We start from the raw sequence: 18,939 nt of genomic DNA, 5'->3' as shown, positions 1-18,939 counted from the left end.
TGAGTTTCTATAAATGTGTATGTGTGTGTTTGCTTGTGCTTCCATATGTGTATGTATGTATTTTGTGTGTGTTTATTCTTATGTGTTTGTGTTGCTGCTGCTGGCCCAGTTTCCCCAGTCTCTGTTTCTGAGGAGAATAGATATAGCTTGGCGTGGAGGACAGGGGAGACCGTAACACTCTCCCTTGAGTTCTCTGTCAGACACCTCCGTTTCCCACCGCGCATGTGTGGTCTGATTCAGAGACTTCTCACCTGGCGGAGAGCACAGGGTCCCCCGTCCTCAGAGCGCAGGCTGGGGAACGGGCCTGTCTATCGTCCAAGCCGTCAAGTAGGGAAAATGGAAAGCAGCTAAACTAGCCTGTCAGAGATTAGACTGCTGGCACACACGAGAGCCTAATCCACGTTTACGTGAGGCTCAACAACTACCGGGTGGCACGGAGTGGTCCCTCACACTCACGCTCACACTGCGCTGTTCAATTTCACGCCTTTCATAGATGGGTAGATACGAATAACGTTCCGGCCATGCACCACGCGCACTTTCCTCGCTCCACTCACTTTAGCTGGCTATGCTCTTGCTCAAGGTCTGCATAGCTTAAAAAAACACTAGGCTTTGCAGTAAACGGTGCTTTTCAGAGAAATTTTTAATGAGCTGAGAAAAAAGGTTTTAGTTTTCATAAATATATAGAAACAAAGTTTTGTATGAACATATTTGACTTGTATGTTAGCAGGTACTTTGGCCCTACGTTCTGACCTACTCTGCTTTCCACTTTTCTGTGTACTCTAGAGCTGTCCATTCCACCCAGTCTCCAGCCCGTAGCCTCAAGACCAGCAGACCTCGGGCCCCACCGGCAGAGCCTAGGCTACCGTAGCTCTCATCCGTCAGTTGTCACCTCCTGTGTCCCCCCCTCCCCCGTCTCTGTACCCATCCGGATCCCATCCCCCCTCTCCCAACCCTCCCCGGCTCCATCTGCCCCCTGTTGTCCATGACCGCAGAGCCTCCATCATGGCATTCTCATCACGCTTTTCATTCTGGGAGCAAAAGGGAAGTGTTGTTCAATATTTATGGCACTTTTACATTCTTCTAGGTAGAAATGTTTGTATCATGCACGTGTGGCATCTCTGCTAGCTTCAGTGAGGTGGGCTGTAGTTGCGTTTAGTGGCTTTGGTCCCTCAGGCTGGTGAGCCCAGTTATGGGTTTCCTTACAAGTGCACGACACGATTTGTTAGGCCCGAGATTGAAATCTGTCAAACAAACTGTGGTAGATCTCGGGTGGTGCAACAGTGTCAGTTTATTGACTTCATTCCGAGTGACTATCTCTTTTGTCTGCAGGCATTGAATATTGAATCGCTGATACTCACACTTTGATGATTCACCCCAATAACCATATAATAATTGCTAATAATCTAACTTAATGCTGTGCAGTGTTGTAACGCTCAGTGTTCAGTGTGAGGGAGAGAAGGTACATGAAAGTCTGCGTGGAACCACAGCTGTTCACCCATCTGTCAGGGTGGAACCACACCCATTCACCTATCCATCAGGGTGGAACCACACCCATTCTGGGAGAGAGATGGTTTGGCTGCATGGATGAGCTTCAATCCATGGCTCATTGTGGTCAAAGCTTATGTAAACTTCAGCATTGTGGTTGGACCAGATAAAGATACCCTTTCCCTAACCATAACTCCAAACCTCAGACTGCTTGCTTTTCCCCTGTCCCATGATCTCAATGTGGTCTGACCACAATGACGATGTTTGCAAATGCTGCCCCAGGACCGCACCTTCACCAAGCCCTCTCGCCCTCTCCCTGCTCCTCATTTCCCTGTTTTCAGATGGGAGTCATGGGAGAAATGAATCATTGGCAAAATGAATCCCATCTCCACCATGTTGTGTGCTGTGTGCAGATTATCCCTCTCTCTTCTACAGTTAGAAGTGCCGGCTGGCCTGCGCTAGTAGCTACTGCCTTCAGTACTAGTGCAGAGGCCATTTTGAAAAAATGTTCCCCATCCCTCTCTGCTCTTTGCATGGTGTCAGCCGGAAGCATGTTGGATAAACCTTTCCACAAATTTTCAAACTACAGACCCTGTGGGCATTTCTGAATGGGAACACTAGCCTTTCCTGAAGCCTTGCAGCGTTTAGAATGCATGGCCAGGACGCTGGCAGTGTGCAGTGTGGGAGATAGATAGCAGTTGTTATGCGAGAGTGCATGATGAGGATGGGCCCTTCTCTTGCATGAGCGGTGAGTCGGCAGCGGTCGGGTGGGGGGGGGGGGGGTTGGGGGTGCCGGGTTTTGACCTGAAACCCTTCTGGCTTCCGTCCCTCCAGGCTAAAGACGAGAATCAGCCAGGCTCCAAAGGTTCCAACGTAAGTTGTCAGCCATGCGCGTACTGTGTGCTCACACGCCTTTGTCAGGAGACTATGTCTTTCCAACAAGGGGATCACAGATTTCTCAGGGGTGCACGGAATGTTGAGTCATGCAGTCTGTCCAAGCCTTACCTCTCAGTACATTGCTTGCGTGGTTCAGTTTATGTAGATGTCATTGGCCTTTTTAGAACCACTTAGGTCAGGAGTTAACCAGAAAAGAAACTGACAGAGAACACATCATGTTGTTCTTACCGCTGCACTGATGCGTTCTCTTTGATCCTTCATTTATTTGGCAGAAGCCAACCAGCATTTTGGCGTTATTTGCCTTAGTCAGGGTTTTCTAACCGCTTTGCAGATATTCTGCCAAATAAATTCAGGAGCAAACTCAGCAGAGCGAGTGTTAAGTCTTCTTTTTGAATTTTTACTTTTTGTTGATTTGTCGTTAGCATTGGGATGTGCATCCTGGTTTGAACCTTATTGCCGGACCTGAGCTTGGTTCGGTAACCGCAGACCCACCAATCTGCTGTTTGGCAGCCCCTCTCATTGCTTTGCGAGGGGGGCCTCAAAATTGGTAACAATGGAGACTGAAAAAGTTCCAATACTTAAGAGGCTTGTGTGGAGCTTTTGGCTTGGTAGACGTCTCTGAGGAAGGCAGACGTCTCTGGAAGAGGGCTCAAAGAGGCAGAGAGAGATGAATCAACATGCAGAGTAGAGCCTGAGGCACAGTGAGGCAGAGGACTTCAAATTAGTCCCGAAGTCACTGCACAGGGAAAAATATATTTAATAGGTAAACAGAGAAGCAATCACTCCAGGTTTCCGCCTCAACGCTCCCTTTGTAAAGTGGATATTACCGGTAAACCCAGGCAGAGCATACCCAATCTGACGCCGTGTTTGACATTCTGCTTGACAGGAAATTTGCCATTACTCCCTCTCAGCGTTTGATTGGGTGAATTGTTATTCATCTCTGTTTAACCGGTGGCGGAATCCAGGGCCGAGAGCCCAAAGAGGGATCAAGCTGCCCAGCTCACAGCAAGCATTATGACCTTTTAAAAATGCGCATTACATTCAACATAATATTTAAAACTGAAGCTTTTGGCTGAACGCCACATTTTAGTGGTCGCTGTTATACCATTTAAAAATGGCTGGAGAAACTCTTTGTGGGAGTGGGGTCAGCTTCTCTCAGCTCTGTCCTGCGACGAAGACGTGTTTGTTAATGAGGAGGCAGTGCCTGCTGAGTGACAGCTGTGAGACGAGGATGGTGGGCAGGCAGCGTGGAGCTCGGCAGCACCAGAACCGCAGCCCGCTCAGGATTCACAGGAAGGAGGACGGCTGCCATACTCTTGTTGACGTGTCGGTGTGGCAGACTATTCACAGGAAGGAGAGGATACGTTCCTTTTCCAAAGCAGGTGGTTGGGAAAAAAAGCATCCTCCTCCTGTGTCTGAAGTATCGAGCGACAGGCCGTGTTATGACTCAGGCTTAGTTTATGAGTGAGCTCAGGGAGGAGGAGTGTGCTGAAATGGTGACCTGTGCCAGGGCTCAGAAAGAGGAATAGTACAAGCCAGCCACGTACGGGGAGCTGCCGATGTCCTCAGAACCCTTTGGGAGCCTGCTCTGTCCCTTGTGTCTCTGTGCAGGGTGAACATCAAGGATTAGCGCAGTGTTCTCCTGTACTAACACCCTTATGGGATTCTGGTTCAGTAAACGAGGAGCACTGTAGGGAGGTGTCTGCTGTATTCGGGTGAGAAGGGGCCACTGCAGCACTGCCGCTGCATAAACGGGACGGTTTAACTTTCTGCTTGGAAACACTGGCATCACTGCACTCAGTGAGCCGGCTTTTAATTTCTGCGGATTCCCTGCTGCATGCTGTGGCCCTGCTTGTGTTGAGCTGTTTACAGTTAGTTAATGTGCGGTTAGCCTCTTTTCTGTGACACCGCTACCTGTGCAACCTACCGTTGCCCCCTCAAAAATCTGTGATCTCTCAGCTACACTTGTGCTCTCGCTACCAGCGGAATGATTTCTGACATGGGCCCGCAGTGTGTGCCCTTGCTGTAGTATCCCATCTACCCGGGCGTTTAAGTGCCGCCATTGATGTAACCGCAGGCACAGTGCGTTTTAGTTAATGGTGCGTGGTGATGAGCAAGAGCGGGGAAATGGGGCCTCTGATTGCTCTTGCAAAAGATAACAGTGTCATTATCTTTATAGTTTCTGGACTGTAGAATTAGAGAACACCATGGTGTACACTTCCCAGGTCAGCTCTTTTATCCGTATGCTCTAGCAGTTGCTCCAGTGGTAGCTAGGTTTTTCTCATGACTGTTGCTGCTCTGTGTCTCAAACTTTTTTTTTTGTCCCACACTGCCCTGTTCTCTCGAACCTTCCTAACCCCGCGTGTGCAGTCTGACAGCGACGGAGGCATGAGCAGCCAATCGCAGTCGGTCAGGGGTCCGGGCGGGGATGCCTCGCGCTTTGAGAGCCCCAAGGCGGAGACGAGAGCGCAGAGGGAGCGCGTGCAGAGCCCATCTCCGCCCCCCAGGGTGAGGATGTCTCTGAAGAGCCCGGAACCCCCCAGGCCCGCAGCGAGTCCGTGGCAGAGCAGAGACAACAAGAGCAATGGTGCTCTGAACGGTGCAGAGAAGCCGGCGTCTTCGGCCGCGAGCGAAGACCAGGGCCTGACTCGCAAGAAGGTTGTGAAGGTGGTGCGGCGGGTGGCCCGGAGGCTGATGCCCGGAGAGGAAGAAGCGCATCCCCCGGCCCCGCCGGCAGAGCCCGCGCACCCCGTCTCCGTGCCCAAGGCCCCAAAGGCTCCGGCCCTCTCCTTCAAACATGACAGCGTTAAGAAGGAGGAGAAGGACGACATCTCCGTGGGCCTGACCAGCCTGATGGGACGTGGGAGGACCAAGGACCACCGGCCACGCTTCCGTGCCCCCGACCGAAAGGCCGAGCCTCCCGAGAACAGGGAGGAAGAGAAGGAGGAGGCAGAGAAAAAGAGGGAAAAGGAGGAGAACCAGAGGGCGGTGGAGCTGAAGGTGGAAGAGGATGCCAAGGAAGCTCCAACTCCCTCTTCTGGGAAGGAGAGCACTTCCCCTGTCTCACCTTCAAGCAAATTAGATCCCCTCTCCCCTCCCCCTGGATTCATCCCCACCCCCAAACCCTCACCTTTATCGCCTCCAGTTGGATTTATCCCAGCTTCCAAGCCATCCGCTCTATCGCCCCCTGCTGGATTCATCCCTGCCCCAAAATCATCTCTATCACCTCCTGCTGGATTTATCCCTTCACCTAAACCATCTCCGATGTCACCTCCCCCTGGATTCATCCCTGCTCCAAAACAGTCACCTCTATCGCCCCCTGCTGGATTCATCCCTGCTCCAAAACAGTCACCTCTATCACCCCCTGCTGGATTCATCCCTGCTCCAAAACAGTCACCTCTATCGCCCCCTGCTGGATTCATCCCTGCTCCAAAACAGTCACCTCTATCACCCCCTGCCGGATTCATCCCTGCTCCAAAATCATCATCTCTATCACCTCCTGCCGGATTTATCCCCCCACCTAAACCATCTCCTATGTCACCTCCCCCTGGATTCATCCCTGCTCCCAAATCCAGCCCTCTCTCACCTCCCACCGGATTCATCCCAGCCCCCAAATCCTCTGTGAGAAAGCCTGAGGTACAGAGTGCCTGCCATTCGAATGCATGGTGTGGTTTCATTGGCCGTGTGAAGGTAAACAACACCGAGAATAAACACTGAGCAGAGCACATGACTGAAGGTTGCATGCTGGGCATCAGTACTAACCAGTCAGGGCTCTACCCTAAATTTTTCCCGAAGATGTGATGTGCCCTTAAGTTGAAAATTCACACTAATGCATCCCAATTCGTAGATGTGCTCCAAAATTATTTTTCCAGTTAGCACAGCCATTTTAAGAGTAAATGATCCGAAAATGGGAGCAGTGTAACGCCCTGTCGGTACCATTGAACATCTCTGCCATACAACCTATACTGAAGGATTAGCACAGCGGTCATTCTCCAGGAATAGTGATATTTAGAATTACAATGGCTTTAAATGCGTTTCATTTTTGTCACACAAACGGCACCTTAATGTCGTCAAATTATTTTTCTATATTAACTCAAAGAATGCTTGCACCGTCTTTTTCTCACTAGTTACTTGCATCTTGTAACAAGCTAATAGGTTTTTTCTGAAGTGTATACCTCAATTCAATCAGCACGTATAGCCAAACAGTTTAATACGCATAATTCACTTGATTGTATAACGGATTATCACATTCGTAGCTAATTCGGGTATTTGCATTGAATTGCCAAATCCAAAACCATTTCTCATCCAGTTAATTGTAAACAGATCCCATCATAGGCTCGTTTCCATGGAATTATAGTCTAATTATATCGCTGAGTGTAATGATCTATATACGTTAAAAGTAAATAAACCACAACATACTGCTAGAATTTACGAAGGTAGGCGGTTTCTGGAATGATAGTGTGTTTTGGTCTTCCATTGTTAAAATGCTGCAAAATTATATCTGGAATTGGTTACTGAAATAGTTGTTGGAATAACAGTAGGTCTACTAATGGTAGGTTTGCTAAAAGTAACGTCAGCCCAAGGTGGGTTATGCTCGAGCTCGTTTGAACGTTATGTAAACTTTCACAAACTGAAAGGCTGTCCCATTGTCTCTACATCGTTGTGGAAGATGGAACCTGCCTAATTATTTGCAATCTACCTATTCTGGGAGCTGTTTATACTTCATTTCTTAGCCATTTCTTAATTTTTATGATATTAAGTTGTTTTTACTAGGTTTTCCCTTCGTGTACACGCTCGCAGACTAACCACTCCATGGCCTTCACAACTGGCTGCTGTAACGTTGACTGTGCGTAAAACTCTTTCATTTTAATCACCGTCTGAATACAGCAAATAGACTAGACTTGTTATATTTGGTTATTATTAGGCAGAATAGCTTTTCATACCTTCGAGCAAATTTGTGTCTATGTAACGTACAGACACGTTTACAAGCTTGTCTTTGGCTTAGAGAATTGAAAAAAAAAAAAATTTCTCAAGGGCGTAACTTAACTGGTGTCTCAAACGTAACTCTGTGTGGCAATGCCTTTGTTATCATGTCTGTCTGAGTTGCCATTGGAAGCCTTCCTACGGTTGGAGGCTGCAGCGTTTACAGCGGTGAGGTCACTTCCTGTTCACTCGAATCTGATCAGTCCATCTGAAGACAGTTTTCTTGGTCTCCCGACCTCCTCTGAAAATCCTGTCTTCCTGCTTCCGAGTCCCCCCCCCCCCCCCACAAATTGACTCTGTCTCTGTCCCTGATGGGTTCACATGGGAGCGCCGCATCATGTTTAGCTGTGAAACTTTGCTTATTAGGGCAAAGTTGTGTGAAAATGCACTGGAAGCCTGCTGGATGTCTGGGGCAGTCAGGTCCCGGGAGATTGCCTGCGCCGGCTTCTAATGAGGCGATTGTTTCTCACAGAGGGGGTTAAAAGTGGATATATCAGCCTGGCAACATGGCCCTGTAGGAAATTATATAAAACTGTGCAGATGTCAGGAACAACAAATGAAGATTATATTTTTATTTTCTGCATCTTGGGGAAACTGGCCTATTGTGTAGCTAGTCTGAAGGAAAAGATCTGCCTCCATCTCTCCAAAAGAAAGGGGATTGCTTGCCTGTTTGTGCTCGCTTTAATCCCAAGTGTCTGTTGACTATATTTGTTTGGGGAGGGGGGTTGGTTGTTATACAGCAGCAAAGCATGGTGTTTTCAGTGCCTTGTACCTCTGACTGACAATAGTATGTGTGTATATGTGTGGGTACATCTGTGTGTGCATGTTTGTGTGTGTGTGTGTGTGCCTGTGTGTGTGTGTGTGTGTGTGTTTGTGTGTGTGTGCCTGTGTGTTTAGGCGAAGGCAGCGTCGTGTATTTCCTCCGTTCTGGCCGGGAAGCCCTCTCCTGGGAGCACCCAACAGGTGTGTGTGTGTGCAGCATGCGTGTGCCACAGTCAGCATGCTGTAGAAGGATAGCTCACAGTCAGCCTGCTGTTCACGCCTGTCACGAGCAGACCGGCCTGCTGTCTGAGTAATGCAGACGCAGGGCCAGGCTGCTCCCTGCTTTGTGGCGACTCACGCGTCCGCGTGCTCTGACCTGTAGGTGGCACCGCTGACCCACGCGGAGACGGCTCAGAGACGGCTGGAGAGGATCTTCAGCGCGCCTGTAAATCCTGTAAACCCTCATCCCCTGTGCCTGCTTTCTCCTTCTCTCCATCTCCCCCTCCTTCAGCACTGCTCCCCCTCTTTCATTTCCACCCGTAATTATTAATAACACTTGTCGGGGGGGGGGGGGGTGGGTGGCCTGGTCAGCCTGCCCTGCTATTCTGTACGCAGGCATGTGGGACAGGTGTGTCTGGGTCCCCTGGGCAAGTCCCGGCTGCGGTCACCCAAACCTTGGTGCGGTAGCAGGCCCGGGCCTCGCATAGCCTCCCTCAGACCTCCCACAGGACCATAAACCTAATTATTCTGAAACCGGACCGAGAGGCAGATTTCTCTAAGGGCGGGGTTGCGGGTGCGTAGGGGGTGTTGAGCGGTCTATTATTAGACGTGAGCGTGTTATCATACGCAACGATTAATTCCGCATCTTGAAGTGTCCGTTGCAGCGTTGGTAGAATGCAGGGGTTGCCATGGAGACACTCATGCAGTGCGGTCAGCGATGATGCAGCCTTGTGACCTCGACTCTCATTAACCCCTTCCTCTCCCGCCTGTCTCTTTGCATAAGCCCTGTCTCTCTCTCCCTGTGCATAGCTGACTCCAGCGGGGCTGACAATTCTTCCTCCTTTCCCAGATCCTCATTAACATCACCATCTCTGATGTGTTTCTCTTTCCTTTTCATTTCCAACTAAACGGGGAGTGTGTGCAAGGCTTCTTAAAGGGTCTTACTGTGTTACTGGCTTAAGGAAATCCAGTTCATAAGGAAAAATGGCATGTCACTGCAATTAACGGGTTTGGATTTCCAATGTAATTTAAAAAGAAAAACCCAAGTGTCAGTCTTGATTCATAACGTTGCACCCGCTGACACTCTCCTGGTTTACCTTGCTGTACGTCCCATTAACTCTTAACTGCTGTCATGCCTTCTTCATCCCCCTTGTGTTTTTGCTCTCCTTCCACTCATCCTGTTTTCCCATCTCTCCTTCTCTCTCTGTTTGTTCCTTCCGGGCCGTTCCCCCTGTTGCTGTTTCACGGGTAGCTGGAACCTGTGGCCCGAGCCACAGCCGCCTCTCAGGTACCATGCTCCTCTGTGGATGCACCTCCTCGGCCAGGCCCGGCCCACAGCCGGGGAGGCGTGTGTGCTCGTGTTTCGTGCTGCGGTGTAAGCCTGCTTTCCTACACTAACTCCCGCACCTCCCCGTACCCGCCTGCAGCCGCTACTGAACCGTACCCATCCATCTGAAGTGCTATTAGGAACTCCTTTTTGATGTGCATTCATGAATACGTACTATAGTTATACATGCATTTAGTTATGTTCGACTAACACTGAAAAAATATATTCAAATGTAACAGAAAAAAAAAAACAATAGTGTTGTTCATTGGTTCTTTGTTCTTTCTGCTGGGTCTCATTGGCTGGAGATAGCTCTAGTGTTTCATCTTGAAGGCACGTGCATGTGTGATGTGGTGTCAGTGTCTTGCATCAGAGAGTTCACGTATGTAAGTATGTTGACTTGTGTTGTTAGGGGCTTGTGAGTGATTGGTTGTGTGAGTGTGAGTTGTGATTGGTTAATGTCTGGTGGCCCATTATTTCGTCTTGAAGGCACATGTGCTTGTGTGATGTGTTGTCAGTGTCTTGCATCAGAGAGTTCACGTATGTAAGTATGTTGACTTGTGTTGTTAGGAGCTTGTGAGTGAGAGTGTGGTTAATGTCTGGTGGCCCATTTTTATCCTCCCCCCCCACATTTTCTCCATTGCCTTGTATCTTTGGCTCTGCATATATATTTAGCTCCCCCACCCTTACCCACCACCTGCCATGTGCCCCTTCTGTCACGGGCAGAAATTCATCCGGCTGAATAAGACTTGCTGCTTAATAAAACTTTTTTTTCCCCCATTGGTTCGACTTCAAAGGGAACCAATCTCCTAAGATTACATTAAATCTCTCTCCACAGAAACTGATCCTGATGCCTTTACTCTCAGAGCTTAGAGATGTGTCAGTGTGACCTCACTGTGCTCTCTGATAAAACCTTTTTCATTGTCTTACCCATTTATAGCGACCCATGGATGTCAGTGAGCCGTTACTGTCTTTGCATGCGTGTGCCCTTGCCTCCCCTCTGTTTTAAGTGCATTTACTTCAATGTGATATACTGTCTTGTATTCCACTGGCCAGGTTGCTGTCAACTCCCTACCTCTTTCCTAAGCAAAATTAAGGCACTGTAACTAGGCAACTGTCTTAAAAGGAAGCACATTAGCGACGCATGTTAGCGTTAGCATTATCAGTTGGTGCGAGTGCATGATTATTTTGCACTTGAAGGGGAATTCAAAATGACTCCTAATTATAGCTACTGTTAGCTACTACTGTCACGTCCAGATGAAACTACATTTGAGTTAGGCCCCTGACAGTTTAAACAATGTTTTATTTATCCAGCTAAATCACTTGCTAGTGAAGAACAATTAATGAGCTAAATATAAAATACATGTATACATTTATAATATGAAATAATATCTTCTTACTCTGGTACAAGATAGTCTGAAGTTTCATTAAACCCAATTAGTTACTGTAGGAAATAACTACTGCTCAAAGTGTCCATTTAAACTATTATTATTATCATTACTATTGTAATAAGTGCACCTTGGTTTTACATCTTATGCAACCAAGAATAAAAAAAAGAAACTTTGGGTTCAGGCACCTTCAAGCTAGTGAGGAATGATTAATGAGTTAAATACAAAATGCATACATTATCATTAAATAATACTCTAGTACAATATGGTCTGAAGTTTTCATTAACACGTGTCCATAAAAAATAAGAATAATTTGATAATACTCTTGTAATAAGTCCATATTAGTTTCCCCATCATATGTAACCAGAAAAAAGAAAAAAGAAACTTCAGATACCATTAACCACTGACACACTGATCTTCACCATGTGGTACACTGCCTGTGTCAGAACTCCAATGAACGTTGCTGGCTTCGAACAGAGTGCGCTGTGTTTGTGGCGAGTTCAGGGTCGATTCGAAGTTCGTTTGTAACTCTTTTTCCCTGCCCCCCCTCTCCGCCCTCCCCCGTGCCTCGATGCTTACCGTCCCCCAGGGACAGGTGGATGTGGACCCCGTGGCTGTTCTGCAGGCAGCCCACGCGGCTGCCGCCCAACTCAAGGTCTGGGGCCTACTGTGCCTGCGTGTGATTCCCTGACCCCCTGACCCCCCGACCCTGTGACCCCTGACCCACTCCCTCCCACGCGCCCTTGAGTGTGCACCCTGCCTGCGGATTGCTGTGACCCCCCTCCTCCCGCATCCCCGCTCAGCCGCCCTGTAGAATACTGAGAGTACAGGGAAAAGTGTGCTTTAATAGCGCCGCGGCACAAACAGGAAGCGGCCATCGCTGCTTCCTTCCTGTGCGTGCGTTTCTCCTGTAAGGTGTGTCGGGCCCCCAAACCGGGAGTGCAGGTGTACTTTATCTAACTTGTGATTTGTAAAAAATCTAAAATAAATATATGTCATTTTCCCACTCAGTATTCTACACTGTTTGGTGTACTCCCGGTATTTGTGTTTGCATAAAACTATTGCGTGATATTTGATTCAGTCACTCACCCTTTCTTTCTGCACTATTTTTATAGCTTATAAATAACAAGAAATTAATGAGAGCTTGTGTTGTGGGGAGTGTCGACCCATCCAGTTGTTCTTTCACACGCATGACTGAGCCTACATCGAATGCCTTTTGAGTGTTTTTTTGCGATTTTATTTGATTTGTTGTTGGCGAGCGATTAGCCAGCGTTGTGCACTTTAGTTGATTTGTATTGCTGTGGAGTGGCGCGATGCTGCTGTCCTGGCACTCTCGAGAGGCTGCTGTTTTTATTGGTGGATTTTAACATGCTTTATTCATGACACCTCTGCCCCGCGACCGTGCCTGTGATGTGGAACGGAGTCTCTCACAGCTTTCTAATCACTGACTCCCCCCCCCCCCCCCCCCCCCCCGGCCAAATTACCTTGTGTCTCAGTGCAGGAGCGTGCCCAGTGCAGCTTGTCCAATCCTCATCTCGCTCTCAGAGTCTTAAACCCGTCCGCCGTCGCACCGGATCAAAGTCCGGGAGGCGCTAACAAGTGTCCTCTCGCTCTCTCTCTCACCCCCTCCCTTTCTCTCTCCCTCTCTCTCTCTCCCCCTCGCTCTCCCCCTCTCTCTTTCCCTCTCTCTCTCCCCCTTTCTCTCTCCTTCTCTTTCCCCCTCTCTAACTCCCCCTTTCTCTCCACATCTCTGTCTCCCTCTCTCTCCCACCCTCTCTCCCTCTCTCTCCCCTCTCTCCCTCTCAGCCCTTCCTTTGAGGTGGCTCTGAGCAGCTCCCGTTTGAAACACTCCAATTAAAGCCTTCTGGATCCGCCATCTGGAGTCCTCCGCTGTCGTCGTAGCGAGGCTCCGTAATCGGGTGGATGAGAGCCAGAGCGCGGCCCACTCCTCCTCGTCCAAACCCTTACCAGACGCGCGTGTGTGTGCGTGTGTGTGTGCGCGCGTGTGGGGACCGGCTGTTTTTGTGTCACGCTCGCGTTTGTTTTGTTTCCTGTAACCCTCACCGGCACCGCTGTTGTACGAGGAGGTAGCTAGCGCGTTTTTGCGGCGTGTTGGAAAGCGCTCCATAGACCTTCCCGCTCTCCCGCGTATCTGCTCCTCGCCACCGTTCCGCGCACGCCTTTCATCTGGGGGAAAAAAAGGAAAGACGACAGGATGAGCCGCCCTGAGAAGTTGCCTTTCTTCTCCGGAGCGGCCCTGCGCTGTCGAACACAAAGTGTGGCCCGCGGTGCCCGTCTCTCCGAGCCTCTCCACACTGCCCCGGGCCCTGCCTGCTGCAGCGCAGGCCGCGTAAACGCCTCTCAGCACACGCCCAAATCCCTCCAAAGGGCACGGCCGACGCCAGAGCGTCCTTTGAAGCGCGGAATGTGCCGGAACTGGGCGGTGGCAGCGTGACTATCTTCATTCATGTCCTCTTTGTGGACGAACGCGCCCCTCAGGCACTGAAGTGTTAAGCCTGTCCCTCAGTGGGGAGCGACTACGCTAAGCCCGCGTCCAAGACTACTTTACTTTGACCAATAGCACGGCGGAAAGAACAAGGCATGCTGGGATGCCAGCGGCAGTGATTGAGCTACAGAGTGCCTGTGCTAGACGAGGACGCTCGTCTGACCTCTGACCTTTCCTCCCACAGGTGAAGACGGAGGAGCAGATTGCGGCTGAGCAGGCATGGTACGGCACGGAGAAACTGTGGCTGGTCCACAGGGACGGCTTCTCCCTGGGTCAGTATGGAGACGCGGCGTCCAATCGCATGCGTCAGTCAGGTCACCTGACTCTACCTGTGTCCAATCAAACCCGATCAAACGGGCGGCACGTAGTCATTGTCATTGCCGCTCCTGTGCTTGTGTGAAGTTAGTCCCTCCCTTTGTCTTAATGGACGGGAATTCTGTAGTCCAGATGTTCTGCTTCTTAATTCATGCAGAAAAAAGTACAGCCTTCGCGAAAAGCGCACACAAATTTGAAATGACAAAATGAGAGTGTAAAATGGTTAACTCTTGCAATTGGAAGTCACTGTGGATGAGAACATCTGCTAAATGACTAAATATAAATGTAAATGGACTCAGTATTGCAGTGCAGAGCTCTTTGAATTGTGGTTTTCTTTGTTTTTTTTCCCGTAGCGACCCTGATAAAGACGGATCCGGGCAGTCTTCCGGAAGGGAAAGTGAAGATTCGGCTGGAGCACGACGGCTCGCTCCTGGATGTGGATGAAGAGGACGTAGAGAAGGTGCCGCTCTGTCTGACTGGCTCTTCTTCAGCTCTGGGGGAGGGTCCCGGGTCACGTCCACCATAACTCCAGATTTGTTCCCGATCAGTTCCTATCATTCGCTGACTTCTCACAGAACAGTGTCCATATGCCCTGGGGGGGGGGGGGATTCGGAGGGGCTGAACTGTGTGTCATGGAGACAGGACCAGCCCTGGAGCAGTGTGAGGGGGGCACAGGTGGTCACAGGGGGTGGGGCATAGAGACAGGTGCTGGGTTGGGCTGTTGGTTGTAGGGGGAGGGGCATAATGACAGGTTCTGGGCTGCAGGGGGATGGGCATAGTGACGGGCTCTGGTTGGGCAGGTGGTCATAGGGGGAGGGGCATAGTGACAGGTGCTGAGTCGGTCATAGGGGGAGGGGCATAGGGTCAGGCTCTGGGTAGCAGCCCCCCTGTTAAATGAAATAATAAATGAGAGCCACACCATCTGGTCAGAAACCTGGGCCGCGGTGCTGTTCCGCCGAACTTTAATCCACAGTTGGCGGGAGGCTCGGAGCCGTCAGTCCTGCCACTGCATTAGTTATTGTTAATGGTGCTGTTAGCGATAGCTAATGTGAATGGCACTTTGATAAGAGACATCTGCTGCAAAACGACGTGAGTGCCTCCTGAGGACTTTACCGCCGTGGCTACTGCCGGTTAGAGCAATTTGGCTGACTGTCTTTTACACTGAGAGCAGAGATAATGTCAAAACTTCAAACCGCCTGGCTAATTGAATATTACCAGCCTCAAGGAGCTGACGACTTTATGTCGCCATTTTCCCCAAGCCTATTATTCTCATGGGTCAAACTCTTCTAGTTGCAGTTGACCTGGCTCTGAATGCTCCAGGTTTGTGTGGGATTTATTCTGTGAAAAATAATGGAAAAACTGTGGAGATTTGTCTTTGGCTACACGTGTCATACACAACACATTACAGCCATAGAATACAGCACACACATAAAACACATTGGCCATGTACTAATAAATACTCATCAGGGATTGTCCAACGAAAATGTGCAAATACGCGAACATACAGCGATTTTTATTCAGAATACTTACTGCATTCAGAACAAATGAACTCTTATAGAGATGCTTAATGGCTCTTGGCATCCTCTATCACTTGCCTGAGGGAAGTTGCATAAACTGTGAAGAAATGGGATGAGATTTGTCACACATAATATTTCTTGCTTTCCTCTGGTTCTGTGAATTATACACATTTGTGCGCTGTGTCTCTACACACTCTCCCCACAACACTACTACCTAGGTTTACCACTCTCATGAGTGTGCTCTTTGTCTTAACTATGACCTAACCATAGACTCACATTGTTGTACTAGATGCTTTCAACAAGGCTCCTGTATGGCATCTTTATAATATTTTGGCCACCATGGGATCCATGCAGCTGTCGGGCCCTTGAGCAAAGCCCACTGTAGCATCAGCTCCAGTGCCCTCCATAATGTTTGGGACAAAGACCCATCATTTATTTATTTGCCTCTGTACTCCACAATTTGAGATTTATTTAAAAAAAGATTATAATAATTATTTGTGGTTAAAATGTACATTGTCAGATTTTAATAAAAGGGCATTTTTATACATTTTGGTTTCACCATGTAGAAATTACAACAGTGTTTATATTAGTGTTCATGGCATTCAAAGGATATGCAACAAAATATTAAACATAACTACCCTCATTTACATGCCCTTTATTCAGATCTGACAATGTGCACTTTAAAAACATGTTTTTGTATTACAAATCTAAAATTGTGGAGTACAGAGGTAAAAAAGTTTTTGTCCCAAACTTTATGCAGGGCTCTGTAAATGACTGTAATGTAATGGTTCTTCCTTGCTGACCTTTGACCTCTCCCCCCGGATAGGCGAACCCCCCGACGTACGACCGTGTTGAGGACCTGGCCTCGCTGCTCTACCTGAACGAGTCGAGCGCCATCCACACCCTGCGGCAGCGCTATGGCGGAAACCTCATCCACACGCAGGCCGGAACCAACATGGTGGTCATCAACCCCCTCAGCGCCCCCTCCATGTACTCCGAAAAGGTACGACATCCCACAATCCCTCTGTCTGCTGAGGCCTTCGTCCCTCGAACCCGTATCCGATTCGGCGGGGGTCATCAAATCTGGTCCTTGAATCCAAATCCAGCCCGTCAGGTAATTAACTGAACAGTTAGTTGGCCTGACTGTCTTCACACCTAACCGAGGTAAAGGGAGAGTGGAAAACCAGCAGTTCTCGGCCCTCGAGGACCGTGAGTTGACGATCCCTGCAATACGGCTTAAGTCAGAATGAACAAACTGGAATCGTTTACCTGGATATTTAATCGCACATTTAATTTCACAGCCTTTAACCGGCGGTCTGCGCGTCTGCGCTGTTCTCCGTCAGCGGTGTCGTGTAAAGGGGAGAGCCGTTTGCCGTGACCTACTTCACGGCGGTGTAAAATATGGCGGCGAGCATGTGTAGTAATGCGGTGTAAGTCACGCTCTGCACGCCCTGACTGGGGATGGGGGGGTACGGCGCAGATAGCCGCCCCGGGGGGCCGCCATTCCGCCTCTCCATCAGCCCCAGCGTAACGAGGTGATTATCCGCGGACGGCTGACTGGGAGGCTACCTGTCCCTCTGTGAGGAGCGGAGATGGAGAATTACGGCCGCACGTCCGGGTGCTCAAAGAAGGGCAGCGACGGCTGACTATAAACGCGAGAAATGACAATTGTCAGGGGGGCGGACGGAGCTCAGCCAGATTTAAGGCCGCCGCAGTTAAGCCGCGGCTCATGGCTCATGGCGGACTCATGGCTAAAGGTGGAGCGCGAGGTGGGCCGTATCTGGTTCTGGATTTCAGATGAATGTCTGCTCTTAATTATTGAATTAGCCCCATCATTTACATAATCTGTCGTTTATAGCCTCATTCGGTGATATAAACAGCAGCTGATAAATGTTCTTGTCTTGTAGCATTTTGCTATGGTCTAATTTACGAGTGAATAGGTCATGGTGCATATGGCTAATTAGCTGATTGAGCCAGGGTAACCGGTGGCAGCAAAATCCTACAGGCCTGGAGTTGCCCAGCACTGAGCTAATGACAGCACAACTGCATCTTGTGTGGGGCCCCGCCCCTTGCCTCACCTCCCTCTGCCCTGATTGGCCTCCTCGCTACACTCCAGAAACCCAGGGCACGATCACTCACCTGTCAATTATAAAGTCGGTCAGATCATTAGTGTCACCAGCCTTGTTTTAAATTGGCACATTGTTGCAATTCTCCGCCTATTTCCCTTCCAATATTGTCAATTTGCCCTGTGCTCGACTGAACAGTTTTTACAATGATGTCTGAGTGTCATTGTTGATGGGCACTGTAACCTGCAATGAGTCTAAATCACGGTTCACATATATTGGGCTCCGGTGACAACGGTAATGTTGTGACAGCGGTAAATGTGAAATCTGAGCGTTGGGCGAGGAGTCGGTTTTGTTGTTTGCGGTCTGTGGGTTGCAGCAGTTAAGGATTAATAACGGTTGCAGTATCTGTATTTACACTCGGTCTTTCATTTTCATGCTTTTTAGCTCTAAGTGCTCCACGCAGAGTAACCGTAAATACAAAGGAGGCCTATGAGGAAACGGCTGAAACCACACAAACGAGCTCTTTTCAGGAACAATCACCAGAGTGAGAGAAATTAAATTAACGGAAATGACAGTTAGGATGACGGTTAGAAAAGCCAGACCTTAAAAGTTCTCATGCGATTAAAAGCATTTTAAAAGATATTTCGGAAATAGTTGATTGAAATGATTGTTAAATGAAGACAGATGTTGCCACACTACATCTTACTCTCTTTCCCTCATTCTCTCTCTCATTTTTCCTGTCTTCTGTCTGTTGCTCACTCTGTGTGTGTGCTGTGTGTGCTGTGTGTGCTGTGTGTGCTGTGTGTGTGCTGTGTGTGTGCGTGTGTGTGTGCACGTGCGTGTGTGTGTGCGCGTGCGTGCGTGTGTGTGTGTGTGTGGGTGCATGCGTGCGTGTGTGTGTGCGCGTGTGTGTGTGTGCGTGCACGTGTGTGTGTGCGCGTGCGTGCGTGTGTATGTATGTAGGTGATGCACATGTTTAAAGGCTGCCGGAGGGAGGATGCGGCTCCTCACATTTACGGCGTGGCCCAGACGGCGTACCGCAGCCTGCTGACCACGCGGCAGGACCAGTCCGTGGTGCTGCTGGGCCGCAGCGGCAGCGGCAAGACCACCAACGCCCAGCACCTGGTGCAGTACCTGCTGTCCATCGCCGGCAGCTCTGGGAAGATCTTCTCCGGTGAGTGTGGGAGGCTGGGGTGGTCGAGCTTGTGTACGAAGCAGCAGCACGTTGTCGGAGAAATGGGGAACGTACAGCTGACACGGCCCCCTAACTGAGTCACCCCGTCCCCTAGCGGAGTCACCCCGTCCCCTAGCGGAGTCACCCCGTCCCCCAGCATAGTGACCTCCCATCAAAGTGACCCCGTCCCCTAGCGGAGTCACCCCGTCCCCTAGCGGAGTCACCCCGTCCCCCAGCATAGTGACCTCCCATCAAAGTGACCCCGTCCCCTAGCGGAGTCACCCCGTCCCCCAGCATAGTGAC

At 49.6% G+C, this 18,939-nt stretch overlaps 1 protein-coding gene across 14 annotated transcripts in view; it reads left to right on the top strand.

Annotated features, from left to right (window-relative positions):
• The window catches only part of LOC133133138 (unconventional myosin-XVIIIa-like), a 131,712-nt gene that overhangs the window by 35,902 nt on the left and 76,871 nt on the right, over positions 1-18,939 (top strand). For 5 of the 14 annotated variants that reach the window (XM_061249170.1, XM_061249163.1, XM_061249164.1 and 2 more), the window contains exons 2-11: positions 784-1,042; positions 2,321-2,358; positions 4,753-6,018; positions 8,263-8,328; positions 9,599-9,721; positions 11,648-11,713; positions 13,749-13,836; positions 14,233-14,339; positions 16,223-16,399; positions 18,426-18,636. In XM_061249170.1, coding sequence (XP_061105154.1) covers positions 1,003-1,042; positions 2,321-2,358; positions 4,753-6,018; positions 8,263-8,328; positions 9,599-9,721; positions 11,648-11,713; positions 13,749-13,836; positions 14,233-14,339; positions 16,223-16,399; positions 18,426-18,636 — 2,182 coding nt within the window. In that variant the 5' untranslated portion in view covers positions 784-1,002. Of the gene's footprint in view, positions 1-783; positions 1,043-2,319; positions 2,359-4,752; positions 6,019-8,262; positions 8,329-8,509; positions 8,582-9,598; positions 9,722-11,647; positions 11,714-13,748; positions 13,837-14,232; positions 14,340-16,222; positions 16,400-18,425; positions 18,637-18,939 lie in introns of all 14 variants that reach the window. The other 9 variants (XM_061249173.1, XM_061249176.1, XM_061249169.1 and 6 more) reach the window with 8 other exon arrangements.

Source organism: Conger conger, chromosome 7 (genome assembly GCF_963514075.1).
Source record: "Conger conger chromosome 7, fConCon1.1, whole genome shotgun sequence".
NCBI classification, from domain to species: domain Eukaryota; kingdom Metazoa; phylum Chordata; class Actinopteri; order Anguilliformes; family Congridae; genus Conger; species Conger conger.
Note: the sequence above shows the minus strand (reverse complement) of the source record. Positions and strands in the feature narration are given on the sequence as shown.